At 39.6% G+C, this 16,122-nt stretch overlaps 1 protein-coding gene across 1 annotated transcript in view; it reads right to left on the reverse strand.

The window, feature by feature from the left end:
* Positions 1 to 2,959: 2,959 nt before the first annotated feature.
* Positions 2,960 to 16,122, reverse strand: part of LOC124636061 (kielin/chordin-like protein) — a 65,283-nt gene continuing 52,120 nt past the window's right edge. The window contains exons 8-12 of the mRNA XM_047172015.1: positions 7,881 to 7,997; positions 7,169 to 7,288; positions 6,582 to 6,782; positions 5,829 to 5,846; positions 2,960 to 3,161 (exon numbers count right to left, since the gene is read on the reverse strand). Of these exons, the coding sequence (XP_047027971.1) occupies positions 3,010 to 3,161; positions 5,829 to 5,846; positions 6,582 to 6,782; positions 7,169 to 7,288; positions 7,881 to 7,997 (608 nt within the window). The 3' untranslated portion in view covers positions 2,960 to 3,009. The remainder of the gene's footprint in view (positions 3,162 to 5,828; positions 5,847 to 6,581; positions 6,783 to 7,168; positions 7,289 to 7,880; positions 7,998 to 16,122) is intronic.

The following is a 16,122-nucleotide window of genomic DNA, read 5'->3' on the forward strand; positions in this document are numbered from 1 at the left end:
ATCATTAGTATAAATTAGGAATAATGATGGACTAAGAATACTGCCTTGCGGTACTCAAAACCTTTTAGATTTTTCATCGTTACCGGTTAATTTCTTTTGCAGCCACATTGCCATCTATAGCTTAATTAATCTTCAAGGATTTCTAATGTGGAATGAACTTAATCAATAACTTAATTGTCTGTACCCACCCAAAAGAAAAGGCTTAGTAGAAATTTTAACAAAACAATTTAAAATACATTTACAATGCAACACTTTCAACAAATAAAAGTACGCGGGGGATACTGGGAAATTGGAACAAACTCAAAATATATGTGCTTTGGAAAACCATGGCAACTGTTCTGGAAAACCCTTCGTGTTTACAAGGAGTCCTTTCACGGGTCTTGCCACATCAAATGGGCACAAAATGTGTTAACGAATGCCCTTTGTGAGGTGTCTGAAATACGGGCGAATTCACGAAGTCTGTTTATCTTTTTCTTACAACAAAAGCGATCAGAATCACACGTACTTACATATATTAGGTGACAAGGGAGTATATCTGTATTTTGCCTATCTATATAATTAGGCCGTAGAATACGCAGTACCAATCTGGAATCTCTACTATGCGAAATATATTGAAATGATCGAGTTAGTCCAATGAAAATACCTTCGTGCTACGCAATTTAGATGTTTTAGGATGAAAAAGTCATACCAATCGCTTCTAAAACCTGCTTACATTACATTTATTGACTGTATTGAAGATACAGAGCAGCATTATTTATATAAAAAAGTCAAAATAAACAATAAAAAAAACACCATTAGGTATAACAACATCATTAAATCCTGTCTTTTGACTAAAATCAAAGTTGTTATGATTCGAACTTTGCTTTAAGTATGTGTATTTCTGATTTACAATTAATGAATTAGTTTTTTATTACGATGTTTTAACTGTAAGAAGTTAGGTACTTGGTTAACGTAAACAAGGCAAATCAGATCAGATCAAAGATCTAAAACATTCTAGAGGGAAAGAAGATCTACCTACTTCCTATGTATGTGTGATAGAAAACTAATACTAAAAAAAAGAAGTTAATAGGTAGGTACCCATCTCATCATCAAGTAAAAATTATATGCTAGAATAGCTTCTGCCAGCGAGTTCGTCCGCGTTAGATTCGGAATTTGTGCAAAGAGAGGAAGAAATAATAAACACGAGCCTGTCCAATTATCTAAATCTATCTAAATATATACCTACTACTACTTCACCAAACTATTAATAATCTGTTATTGTAATTTGAGCGAATGTTTATAGACTACCAAAATCACTAACACTTACCAATATTATACAATAACAACAAAAGAAAGTTAAAAATAAATTATTTAAAACCTAAAACTCGCGCTGATAAGCAAGGTTTGTTAATATCAATTATTGTCGATTAATAAGGTTGAACACTCTTAACGTCTATTCGCATCAATCGCATCAACAGCCAAATATTGTATGAAGCCCGCGCAGCCACCGCGCCGCGAGCCGCGTCTACACGTGTTACTGTGAGTCAACCATAAAAGATATATGTCGTCGGCGTCAGGCTCCGACGTCGTTAAATAAAACGAAGGGGTCTTCACACAATCACTTGGTTTATTCCAATTAATACAACATTAGTCACTACAATTAATATTAACGAAATAAATTATCACGTGGGAGGTGTGCACTCCGCAACGGTCGGTGAACGAATGAACCGGGTCGTTTTTTTTTTGCCATGGCATCTCGCAGTTCAGCCTAGGAGGTCGTGTACTGCTTAACCGGACTTTTCCCTGTGGATGCCTAGAATTTAAGGCCTCCAGCCAGGGGCGTAAAACTTATAAACTAAGCGACTGCGCTAAGGGTATTTATCCCCTGTAGGATCGGACCTCGGCATAGGGCGTCGCTGGGGAGGCAGCAAAAGGACAGGCTGGATCATATGATCATTATTATTAAATGGGGAATTTAAAGCTACTGGCTCAGCTCGCGGGCTGGCTCGATGAGCAAGGGTCGGGATGACAAGGAACGGTACGTCGCGGCGGACCTCGGCGGCGAGGTCTGCTGTACGAACGCGGTTTGTGCTTGTGTAGAGTGCTAGTGAGTTCACTACTCTCTTGAAGGACAGTTATCTCATCATCTGATTCTAGGAGGGCATGCCTAGGGCGGCGAATCCTACTGATGCGGGAGGGAGTATAATTACTGGCTGACACAATAAGTGAGTTATCGTGTTTCTCAGCGCGTTCGAAGTACCGTATGGCGGCACGCTTCATATAGTGGCGGATAACCGAGTCGTACGCGCGCGCTGCTTTATATAAGGTCCCAGCGGTGGACACATACATGGCAACATATGGGCGGTGGCGCCGTCATGTACCTATGCTGTCATGGGATATTTTTTACATAATTTTAAGGAGAACATTTCCGTCATACATGGTTTCTGTGTGGCTTTAAATATAAAGGCTGCACACGCAACGAAAGCTTAAAAAATGGAGTAACTGCTCCCGTTTTCCCAACATTTCCCTTCACTGCTCTGCTCCCATTGATTGAACCTGCCCAGGAGTATGAAGAATAAATGTACCAAGTTTCGTTAAAATCCGTCGAGTAGTTTTTGTTTCCATAACGAACATACAGACAGACTGACAAAAATTTTACTGGGTGTATCAATCACCAAATTCCAGAATACGGGCTGCTTTGTGAAAGTTTCTAAAACCTACGAAGCTATCTCAGCCCGGGAATCGAAATCGGGACCTCTTGCACAACGAGAGAGACCAACGAGGTATTTAGAATAATGATAATACGGATCTAAAATTCTAAACAACTGTCAAACTTTAGTTTACGACCGGCATATTCGGCAAGCCTGAACGCAGCCTTACATGGGGCGACTGCGTTCTAGACATTCTGGCTTCCTTTTTTTTTTGACATTTATGCCGCTTTGCATTAAGTATCTATCAGGGATGAGCAAAATATTTTGAGACCAGTTTCATAAGATTTATTGACGTTGATATTCACAAAGAAACCACAGTTTAGCCGTTCAAGTGGCTGATGTCTTGTTTGACACACTCGGCATCTGTGAAGCACATATTGTGGGACCCTGGATCGTTGCCGCCACAAAGACATATACTGCAGGGCTGGTTCGGGTTGTGGATGAAGGTACCTTTGGGACATGCGGCATTACCTGCAAAATGTAACGAGGCATCACTAATATAAAGATCAAGCAATCAGTCATTTATTTACTTACGTACATTAATTCATCGTCATTATAATAAAAGTGTTTTTTTTTTTTCCTATTTTATTAAGTTAGATATCAGTATATCTTCAGAAAGCCCTGGGGCCGTATGTTCCAAAACTTTGAAAATATTGCTAGTGCTTCAAATAGAACCACTTATAGTTTCGCCATGTCTGTCTGTCCATCCGTCCGTACGTCCGAGCTTAATCTCAGTGACCATTAGAACTAGACAGCTGAAATTTGCTACCAATATGCATATCAATAACGCCGGCAAATGGTAGGATACAAAATATGGATAAAAAATCGGTAAAAAAACTTTTAAGTTAAACGGTTATATATCTTATGTGCACTGAAAAATAAAAAATAAAAAAAATAGTTACTTACCTATAAACCTACGTAGGTGGTCCCGGTAATATTAGACTAAAATAAAAACGTGGGGCCCATTCCGTAACTATTGCTGTAATACTTTCTTCTAGCTAGAGGTATAATAGGTGTGGATTGCATCGACTTACTATAATCATAACTGGAGATTTTGACAATCAATAATCAGCCGTAGCGGCTTCATGAGCGAACGCCGAGCTCACGATCTACCAAAGTATAAAGATATGCTTTGCCATAAGTAGGATTTCAGAGGGCCCCACGTTTTTATTTTAGTCTAATATGACCGGGACCACCTACGTAGGTTTATAGGTAAGTAACTGTTTTTTTTATTTTTTATTTTTCAGTGCACATAAGATATATAACCGTTTAACTTAAAAGTTTTTTTACCGATTTTTTATTATCTAGTTTTTAGTATTTAATGAAAATGCCTAACGAATATTCTTCATGGGTCAGCAGCGGTGAGACTCTTACTGACTAAAAATCGTTCTTTTTCGTCGTAGGCCTTTTATGTACCACGGTAACTCTTTAGGACAATCCCGCAGCCCAGGCAGGCCTTGGCCCTGTTGGGCCCCGTTGGGGTTGCTGACAGTATTCTACTTGAGTAGCCCTTTCATTTGATACCCATATTGAGGGGGTTGTGGAAAAATATGTAAACCGCCATTTTGTACCGGCGGCCATCTTGGATTTACAATGTTATTGATATTACTATATTGTATTGTCACCGGAATTAAAGGTGTGTACCAAATTTCAGATCAATCTGACAACAGGAAGGCACTGAAATTTCAATTTCTAAATTTGACCCAAGAATGAATAAATAATAAAACAAACGGGGTGAGCTAAATAAAACCGTTTAAAAAAGAATGTTTTATCAGGGTACCTCCCCTACACGTAAACTGGGGAATGATTTTTTTTCATTCCAACCCTAAGGGTCCGTTCAGATAGACCGGGTCGGAGAGCAGAGCAAATTCTTAACACGTTGAAAATTGAGTACTTAGTATTTGAAGTAAGGTTTATTTTTGCATGCGCACTGTTTTTGTCATTGAGAATGCTCGAATGCGCTCGGTGTGAAATAATAAGAGGAGCCGACGGGCTCCGATCGTGTATTTTTTCTTGACGTTTGGCTCCGTTTGCATGCTCTTTAATGCTCGCGCAGCCGATCGGCTCCGGTCTGTGTGAAAAGAAAAATGCGCGCCGATGCTCTCCGACCCGGTCTATCTGAACGGACCCTAAATTGGACAGGTATTTAAAATAGGAGTTGACTCAAAATCATTTTTGATCATGTTTATGTCTTCGGAAAGTATGTTAGGCTAATAATTGTTAAAATTTTGGGCTACTTCGCGCTGTTAAGATTTTTTCTGAGTTTATGGGGATGGGATAGGTATAGTTATAATCGGGAAACTACGGAATCCTACACTGAGCGTGGCGCTTTTGGTCTGTATTTTTATTATACTGAAGTTTTACTTAATGTGATCTGAAATATAGTATGAATTGATCATAAGAAATACTCGCAGCGTGAGTGTGATATCGTACAACACTTTTAACCTGGGGGCACGGCAGTGCCCCAGCCAAGACTCGAGCAAAGCGGGCACGGCCGTATCATCCTTTTCTCGAAGCCTTTCGCGGCTATTTCACCCCTCTGTATCATCCATGTGGACAAAGCTAGGAGTTTAGGTTTTCGATGACCAAGAGTAAGTATTAAAAAAAGCTCAGTCTCAAAATTACAAGACATTTGAATAAATAGTTTTGTCACTCACTGACTCACTCACTGACCGATCATCAAAAATCTAAGCAAACCTAAAACCTTCGGCACCAAGATAGGTACATGTAAAGGGAAAATTATAAAAACCTTAATAACGTGTATACTTTAGTAAATAATAGGAAACAAATTTATATTTGCGGTTTTTCAAGAACATTGTATATGAATGTTTGATTGCATTGATAACTTTGTTCTTTATTTATGTACAAAATGTTACTATTTGTTTTATTGTTATATAATGTGGTATATTGTTATTATGTTTTAAATATACACATATATGAATAAAAAAGGTAGGTTAAAATGAAATGAATAATGATAAAATCTTTCATATTAATGCTCCATGCTCGCTCGATAGATGGCGTTGTCCTGGTCTAAATCCCGCTAAGGTTTCGTTAATAAAGTAGTACTTTAAAAAATTATAAATAGGTAAATGTTGTGAATTACAAGAAAAAAAAGTAAATGCGATTTATATTACGTACGAGTTTTGTATTGTATATCTGAAAAGTAAAGGATAATGTTTATGTTTATCAGAAATTTAAAATTTACGTATCTATGTGTGTGTACACACACACACACACAAGCACAACCTAAATTTGTCATTATTTACATATTCTTTTCTCATGTATTTGAACCAAACTGAAAACTCAATACCTACAAGCGAGTACTGGTGTAAGTCTTTCAATCGACTTTTTATATATTTTTGGTGTAACTCTTCCTAATGATGCCTAAAATGTGGAAAATGCCAATAAATTATATTTTTCGTTACAAACCTACATAACATTGTCGTTTATGAAACTGGTATAGGTAGATTCAGTTAAAACACGTGGCCTTAATGGCGTCCACATCCGATTTCGGCCACAGCGGCTGCTCCCATATAAGGAGATCAGCCAGCTGCGCAAGACATATAGTGCACAAGCAGCATTTGCGCTTACACAAGTGCACTCATTATTCCTTCATTCTCATAGCCCGATGGGACGGAAAATTCGACACGACCGGAGAGAGATCAGGTGCAGGACCGACATTAACGTGCTCTCCGATGCACGGGTGAATCAATCACCAACTTCCAGACTACGAGCTGCTTTTGTGAAAGTTCCTAAAATGCACAAAGCGATTTCAGCCCGGCCCGGGAATCGAACCCGAGACTTCAAGCACAGCAATCTCGCTTGCGACCACTAGACCAACGAGGTAGTTGACAGCACTTGGCCTTAGGATATGATGAAATAAGTCGTTACGGTTGTGAGCAGCAGCAAGTCGGGTTGTCCAGTCTGCAGTTCTGTCAGTGCAATGTGTCATAGTGCAGATCTTTCGGCCGTGCAGACATATGCAAGTGTTGCAAGCACCGTCGGAAAGGACTTCCTCATAATCAACGCAAGTCCCGAGTTGCCGCTCTGGACTCGCTACAGCACGTGAAGTTGACCCTCCTTGGAGTTGTGCTGCGAAAATGACAAAATTATATGAATGAAAAATAATACTAAATTGTGGTCTCTGATTTCAAATTAAAATCAGCGGTAATAACTAACAAAGTTACTTTCGTTAGTAACTATTTAGTAATCTGTGCTTTCGTATGCAGAGCAAGCTTTTATGTACCGATTCCATGACCCCATGCACATTCCCTATTAGTGCAGAGCACTTCGCCGTGATCACAAATTCATATATGGGGGCACTGGGGATCATTGTGCTCATTCTTATAATATATGTACATTTCCCCTTTTTGGCACTTTTTTCTCTTTTTTAATCCTCAAGTACGCAAAAGATTCGAAGTCATCTGAAAACAGTTTTTCAATGAAGTTATGTCGCCGCTACTTGAAGAAGTACTTACCATCAGCATTGGGCAGGCAAGGTCTTGACGTGCAGAACTCCTGGCCGCCTTGACATATGCAGAAGTTACAACTATCAGCCAAGTAATATTTGTGTCCTTCGACACATCTGCCAGATCTTCCTGGCTTCTTTGTAGCTGAATATAAAAAGATACACAAGAAAATGAGCTTGCATATTAAGATGACATTTTACTGGTGGTCCGCCCCGGCTGTAGGAACTTCTTTGTTTTGAACTGCAAAACCCTCAGATGACCACTCTCGCTGAGGGTGCAGTGAATAGGAGTGTAAGACTTGTGCTCAACTTTGGTCATTCAGCTCCATACTTAACACCGATACTCAGATGTATCCGTTTAGACTCGAAGCTGACCTCAACAACATTGCAAAAACCGGCCAAGTGCGAGTCGGACTCGCGCAGGTACGGTACTCGCTCGGTAAGGAACCCATTTATAAAAAACGGACAAAATAGTCACGTTTGTTGTATGGCAGTCCCCCAAAATATTTATTATATACTATATTATTATATACTAGTTTTCAGTATGTTTTGTTACACACAAAAATACATCATCTGTGAAAATTTCAACTCTCTCACTATCATGTTTTTATGAGGTACAGGTTGGTGACGGACGGACGGACGAACAGAAGAGCGAAAACAATAGGGTCCCGTTTTACGCTTTCGGTACGGAACTCTAAAAAGTGACAGAGGAATAGACTTACTTTTGATTTTGGAGCAATCCACTTGCGTACACGAATATGCTTTATTATGGCAAACGCAGAAATTGCATGCATCTAATAGGAATGTGGTGTCAACCTCGCAAGGTTTCGGTTTGCCACCTGAAATTGGCAAAAATTACCTCTGAAGTAATGTCAAAATTATTTCAAATGTGTACGTCTTTCAGTCGTATCTGACCGGCTCGGAAAGGAGAGCAAATTCTTAAACCTTGAAAATCGAGTACTTGAATAGAATAGAATGAAATTTATCTGGGGGCACGGCAGTGTCCCAATTCGAGCAAAGCGGGCACGGCCGTACCATCCTTTTCTCGAAGCGTTTCGCGGCTATTTCACCCCCCTGTATCATCCATGTGGACAAAGCTAAGAGTTTCGGTTTTCGATGACCAAGAGTAATTAGAACAAGCTCAGACTCAAAATTACATATGTATGAGCGATCAAAGTTACACCATTTTGTCACTCACTGACTCACTGACCGATCATCAAAAATCTAAGGTACTTCTAGCAAACTTAGAACCTTTAAATTTGGCACCGAGATAGGTTATTAGCTACATATAAAGGAAAAATTATAAAAACCTTAATAATTTGTATACTTTAGTAAATAATGGGAAACAAATTAATATTTGCGGTTTTTCAAGAACATCGTGTATTCATGTTGACTGCATTGATAACTTTGTTCTTTATGTATGTACTAAATGTTACTATTTGTTTTATTTTTGGTTACATCGAAGGGACCCCTATAACTGTTCTGACGGATCATCAGGCTCTCAAATGGCTCATATCATTAAAGTCACCAACTGGTCGCTTAGCAAGATGGGCACTACAGTTACAGCCTTACGACATTACTATAAAATACATAACCGGCAGGACGAACGTTGTAGCTGATGCCTTGTCACGCCCAAATTGTAACGATGAATCTAAAGATAGCGCGCTGTAAGGCTTTGGAACGCTCTGCCTCACAGTATACGTGAGAGCAAATCGTTAGATGTCTTCAAGAGACGAACATTTCCTGTCAACATGACCTTATTTGTATGTATGTATTTATTTATTTATTATATTTTATGTTTTATTTATAGGTATATATTTTATGTTATGTAGTTTTATCTTTGTTTTGTTTAATGTTGTGCACTTTAAATTTTCTCTTCCCTATCGCATCTCTCTATCGCTCTAAGGTTTGCTGTTAGAGAACCCAGTTCTGGGTTAAGCCTTTGTACATGCCTTCTCTGTGTTGTGTGTGTTTTTATATGTTTTTGTGTACAATAAAGAATAATAATAGCTGTGGAATATGCAGTATAGTGGTAGATGCGCCCCGGAAGAACCCAAAAGAAATAAGAGAAACACAATTAAAAGATAAAGATGTAGAAGAGATAGTAAGAACATTGGAAGGAAATGTTGAGGAAGATGCACGCTACTGGTGTCAAAAGGGTTACATAATGAATAATGGGTTACTATATCGCTATAATCCTGATGGTGATAGTGATAGTAGTCAACTGGTTGTCCCTGCACAAGAACAAACTGATGTAATATCGGCATATCACGATGGACCAACTGCCGGTCATTATGGAGTAGAAAAACCATACGCTAGAATAACTCAACGTTATTATTGGAAAGGCATGAGGAAGGACATTGAAGCATACATTTGGAACTGTCTGTCATGTCAAAGATACAAACCATCAAACTTATAACCCGCAGGACTACTCCAAACGACTGCAATGAACTAAAGATTTGAAGTTGTCGCTTTTGATTTGTTTGGTCCCTTACCCGCTTCTTCCAAAGGAATGACTTGGATATTAATTATTGAGGATCTCGCTTCTAGATGGGTAGAATTATTTCCCCTGGAACAAGCTACTGCAGCAAATTGTGCAATGACTCTCATTAATGATATATTTCTTCGGTACGGCATGCCTCGCCGGATACTCAGCGACAATGGCACTCAATTTGTTAGTGCTGTGCAGCACTAACAAATTGAGTGCCATTGCCATGCAGCAAGTAGCCTTTTGTCTCGACATTAAGCATACTTTCACACCGGTTTGCCACCCTGAAGCTAAACCGGTAGAACGTCGAATTCGAGAAATTAAAACTCAACTTGCCATACTTGTTGGAGATGATCATCGAACCTGGCCAGATAAACTCCCAAGCATCCGATTCGTCATGAATACTGCTGTTTGTTCCTCCACTGAACATACTCCGGCCTATCTCACGTTCGGCCGAGAATTAAGGACCCCGGATGACAATATGCATGATCTTCGTGAGATTATTTTGTCAGAATATTTCATCCCTGAAATTACACCCAAGCTCGCTCGACCCTCGCTGAAAATTTTAACAGAGAATATGTAGACAAAAATAGAAGAAATAGCCCTGAATACAAACCCGTAGATAAAGTTCTTGTTGACTCGCACACTCTTAGTAAGACCGCCCAAGGATTCAGCTCAAAACTTGCTCCACGCCGAGATGGCCCCTATATAATTCTGAAAAGTCACGGACCAAGCTCTTACCATATTGCTGACCCTAATACACCGAATCAAAGCGTAGGGCTATATCACTCATCAGCCTTACGCCCATTCCAAGGCACAGCCGAAAGTCCACTGTCTGCACCCGCTCTGCCAATTCGAAAGCGTGGACGACCTCCTAAAAGAGCTGAACCACTAAATTCTGCCGAGGTCTCCGCCACACAACTTCCGAAAACAACTCAAGGACGACCACCAGAATCATATTCAAGCCTGCCTACCTCGTCGAGACGTCTTCGGAGCCAGAGGGGGAGATTGTAACGAGTAGACTACGCGCACGACGTAAATCCGTGAGCCCGCTTGCTTAGTGTGCCACACAAGTTATCGCGCACTGTGCGCCTTCACACAGATGCACCGCGCACGGCTATAAAAACCAAACAGTTCGACTCTGCGCGGGCATTGCATCCGACGACTCGGAACAACTCCTTCGCTGATCGAGCGCACTCTCACGCAATACGTCACGCCCTTAGTGTTTTCGTAATACGGAACATTATTGATGTGATTTATTGTTTGTTAGCATCTTTTAGTGTAGTTCTACCGTAGTAGTTTATGGCGCTTCACGCACTTGTTTTTGTGTTCTGATCTTAACTTTAGTAGTTAATATTGTCTTTTCGTTGGCAAAATAATTTAGTCAATACCCACTACTTGTTATTTTTTTTATACACCGATACACTCAATATGGGTAAAAACTAACTGCAGCCCTACTAAAATACACCGAAACCGAAGCTCTGTTATAGCACAAAGTCACCCACCCACCAACTAACCCACACATTAACACTATCACTCCCACACAGACACCACACACCACACACTATATATATATAAAAAGTTTATTTTAGCTTCCGCTATTTTCCTAAACGGAAATTATAGTAAAAATGATTTTACCTTGGATAGTGGTGCGAGTCGTCATATGATAACAGATGTAAACAAGATGAAAAACGTGTGCAATACACCGAATATCCCGGAGATAACGGCAGCACAGTCAAGTGCTATGCCTGTATTGTGCTCGTTTGAAGAATACCTTGTGTGTACCTAACCTCACTACTAACTTAATTTCGGTCAGACAACTTCACAAATCTGGAAACAAAGTGCAGTTTGGTGTAAACTATGCTCATATTTACAACAAATAAATAAATAAAGTTTATTTCAAGTAGTTTTGGCTTACAATTTAATGTCGAGGAGTCTCATTTAGGCATAGAAATGCCTGTAGTTGAAGGCTCCGCTCAGTCCTATTACATTATTAATACACAAGTATGTAAGTCACAAAAGGGGGAAAAATATATAAAAATAAAAATTGTTAATTAGTGGTTTTGCTTGTGTTCAGGGTGAGCAGATTATTTTTTAACCAGGTAGCAACGAGAGCTGGCCCTTCTTCAGCACTATTTTTAACATCGTCCCATGTTTTCCCTGAGAAGACAACAGCTGTATCATCGGTATATGAAAATAATTTGGCATTAGTAATCCTCATGTTGCAGAGATCATTTATGTAAATTAAAAATAGTGTAGGTCCTAAAACTCTTCCTTGTGGTACGCCGTATGATACATCTGCGTCCTCACCAGCGAGTTGACCCAATTTCACTTTTTGTGTTCTTCCAGAGAGATAATCCTTAAGAAGTGCCAGTGGTATTCCACGTATTCCAATAGCTTCAAGTTTGTCAATAAGAATGGGAGTAGAGACGGTGTCAAAGGCTTTTCTTAGGTCTAGAAAAGCAGCCATACATTTATTTCCTTTGTCAAGTTGTTCGGTTACTAAAGCACTTATTGCTATAACCGCATCCTCAGTCGACTTCTTTTCCCTAAATCCAAATTGAAAAGGTGACAAAATATTAAATCTACTTAAATACTTTAAATGGCGAGTGTTCATCAATTTTTCAATAATTTTAGATATTGCGGTTAAAACAGAAATAGGTCGATAATTGTTAACAACGTCTCTACCACCACCCTTATACACAGGTGTAATAATAGATTTTTTTAAAACAATAGATAATAAAACATAGATTGAACATAGATTCCCGTTCGTGGTCGCCTAGTGGGTAAAGGACCAACCTCTCAAGTATGAGGGCGCGGGTAATCCCAGGTCAGGCAAGTACCAATGCAACTTTTCTAAGTTTGTATGTACTTTCTAAGTATATCTTAGACAACATTGGCTGTGTTTCGGATGGCACGTTAAACTGTAGGTCCCGGCTGTCAATGAACATCCTTGGCAGTCGTTACGGGTAGTCAGAAGCCAGTAAGTCTGACACCAGTGTAACCAACGGGTATCGGGTTGCCCGGGTAACTGGGTTGAGGAGGTCAGATAGGCAGTCGCTTCTTGTAAAGCACTGGTACTCAGCTGAATCCGGTTAGACTGGAAGCCGACCCCAACATGATTGGGAAAAGGCTCGGAGGAGGGGGGGATTGAACATAGATTCATTCTTAGCAAGTTTTAGGAAACAACGACGGAAGCTTTATTATTTAATAATCTACTTATTCTTACATCGGAAACCGCATAAGTATTTTTAAAAAAAGCTTTTACACACTAATACCTCTTTCCCATCACAATCAGGAAGGTAGTAGTGCCTTGTGTTTTATCGTTCAGTCAGTTCGCGATCGTTGCAAAATTGGCGGGAACAAACCCGGAGCGACACGCGTCCTCACCTACAAGCACCTGGCGATGTATTAGCTTCACCCCGCCCCTTGATTTCGGTACAGGATCGTTACGTAGCCGGTGTCCCCCCGCCCCGTGTATTAGTGTGAGATAACGTCATTTTAGTCCAATAATGACGTACAATACATTTTTGATTAGTTTTGTAGGTGCCGCTATAGGCTTCTACGTACGTTAAATCAAAATATGACTATCTCAAAACTGAAGCAATAATGCCGTTAAATATCGTTATTATACATATTTATTTTCAAATTTTTGTACACATACATAATAAAGAAAGATCGTTAGTCAAGTTTAAGTCTACATTTTCAATTAACGACGTCATAGTTCAAAAAAGCGAACTCCTTTATTTAAAAAAAACCTATAAAACAGTTACAGTACCTTGACTGATTTGTAGTGTACAAAAAACTGCTAATGGCAATTAAGACAAGTAACCATATAGACTTTTGTGATAAAAATACGTGTTAATGAACCTTAGCGGCTTTATAGACTCAGAGAGTTACTTAATGTAATTTTTGCTTATTTCACACGTGAGAAATATGTACTTAGCGGCATTTTTTAAATTATTATTTTCAAAACTTTTCTTTTTTTTTGTTTAATAGAATTTACTTTTATTTACAAATAACTTTTTACAATAACTTAATAATAAAACCTTGCGTTTGGGTGCTCCGTGCCGCTCTCCTCACCGCTGCCACTGTGATGAAGAAGCCTTGGACACCACGGCTTGTAGTGCAGCCGCAGCGCGGGACGATTTGCACGACATGCGAATATCAATGACATAATCCGTCGCGCTCTTGTTGCCGTAGGCGTTCCAGCCATATTAGAACCCAATGGGCTGGCACGCGACGATGGCAAGAGACCAGACGGTATGTCGTTATTCCCGTGGAAGATGGGTAGGTCTTTAGTATGGGACGCGACCTGTGTCGATACTCTTGCACCATCCCACCTTCCTAGCTCGGCGCAATGTGCTGGTTCCGCTGCTGCGGCTGCAGAGAACCTCAAACGGCGCAAATATAGCACCCTGGTTGGTAACTATACCTTTGAGCCGTTTGGGGTTGAATCCCTCGGGCAGTGGGGTCCAAGTGCTCATCTGCTTTTTAAAGATCTGTCAAAGCGACTTGCTGACGCTTCAAGTGACCCAAAGGCTGGTTTTTATTTTGGTCAAAAATTAAGCATTGCCATCCAACGTGGCAATGCTGCCAGCCTCTTGGGTACACTCCCGGTGGGCAGCGATGAGGAGTTTTTTGATGCCATTTTATAATTGTTTTAGTTGTATATATGTAGAAATAAGTTTATTTTTATGTAATAATATTCCTATGTAATAAAATAACCTTGAATATATAAAAAAAAAAATTGTCACAGGAAGGAATAATAAATATATATACAACATACAACTAACTTATTACCTAATATATACACTTACTATAAATAAAAATATTTAAAAAATTGCATCAAATAACTCCTCCTCATCGCTGCCCACCGGGAGTGTACCCAAGAGGCTGGCAGCATTGCCACGTTCAAAACTATTCAAGATATTGAAAATTCGCAAACACAGATCGATAGATTTTTTTTCTCATTAATATAACGGCATTTTAGTTATACCGCGGCAGTATTGTATTGCTTACTACGTACAATATTAGGTAGTAGTAAGCGCGGAAAATCTGAAGCAGCGATCAAGACGTCGATAGTACCCGGCTGAGCAAAGTGAGCTATTCCTCGGTTATGTAGAAAGTATTTTTACGTCTATTATAATAAGTTACGTAATAATTGGGTTAAGTCGGGGGTTTTGAGTTATTTTATTATTTTTCAATAAGATTTTTATTGTCGTGGGTTTTTCAAAATTTTTAATTTTGCTTTATTTTATTTCAGACTTTTTAGAGAGCATATACGAATTATAGTTTTAATAATATTGCAATATAATCGTTTCACACTAATAAAGCAGCGCCCCCTAGTTAATATCGTAAGACTTATCTTAAACCATGCACTAATCAACTACGACCTCATCGCTGAAAACCGCATTGAAATCGAACAATACGTTATAATTATACTTCGATGTTACATCCTCTAGATTTAACTTTACCATGTAGTCCGTTTTTCGACATACTGCATCGTCACACTGTTTAGATCTAGAAAATAATTTAAAAAGTATAGAAACGATTATTCATTCAGTCGTCGTTCACCCGCTCGGTCCGGTCGGTCGATCTGTCACTTCACTATTCATTCGTTTTTCGTGTGCGGCATCGTCAACACGTGCTCCATTATTCTTTTTTTTAGGTTATTTGAAATATTTTTTCCTGTAATTCATTTACAATTGTGAATCTAGGATTCTCGCCACAGAGTGTCTTTGGTTAGCACGTGTGCCTAGAATTTTCAGCTGTTTTAAGTGTTTTGGTGAACTTTTGTGACTTAGTTTTGTGTTTGTGTGTTGTCCTTGTGTTTGTCTCCAGTGGTGTACTGTTATTTCGGTAACTAACAACTTTTTTACAAGCATAATGGATCAAAATAAACCCCCCGATCCCGATCCTCCCAACATCTCTGCATATGCTCCACTTTCCCCGAACTATCCGCTATCCCAACTCGCTGATGTTGCTTGCAGCATCGCGGACTCCCAGACCCCATCAACCTCGAATACCAGAAAACGCTCCGGAGATGATGCCAACATTGGCGTGTCAACCCCGCCATCCAAACAACAAAGAAACCTAGTTGGCCGCAGCAGGTACTCTGCTACTGATAAGGCACCTTTTATCGTTCATGTCTCTCGATTGGAGCCCCAGCCTAACGCCGGTACCTCTCTTCACCCTGTTACATTCGGAATATTCCTACAAAAACATAGCATTACTAACGTTGTCCGAGATGGTGTTAAAAAAGTTGGTAGGAACCGTGTATCTGTAGAGTTCAAATCCCCTCAGGATGCAAACTCATTCATTATCAACAGCATTTTACACAAGAACCGCTATGTTGCCTCTATCCCCACTTTTAATATAACTCGGATGGGAGTTGTGACTGGTGTTCCCACTGATTTAAATGAAGAGGAAGCCCAAAAGTACTTACAGGTCCCTTCAGGTTGTGGTGAAATCCT

This window comes from Helicoverpa zea, chromosome 13 (genome assembly GCF_022581195.2).
Source record: "Helicoverpa zea isolate HzStark_Cry1AcR chromosome 13, ilHelZeax1.1, whole genome shotgun sequence".
NCBI lineage: Eukaryota > Metazoa > Arthropoda > Insecta > Lepidoptera > Noctuidae > Helicoverpa > Helicoverpa zea.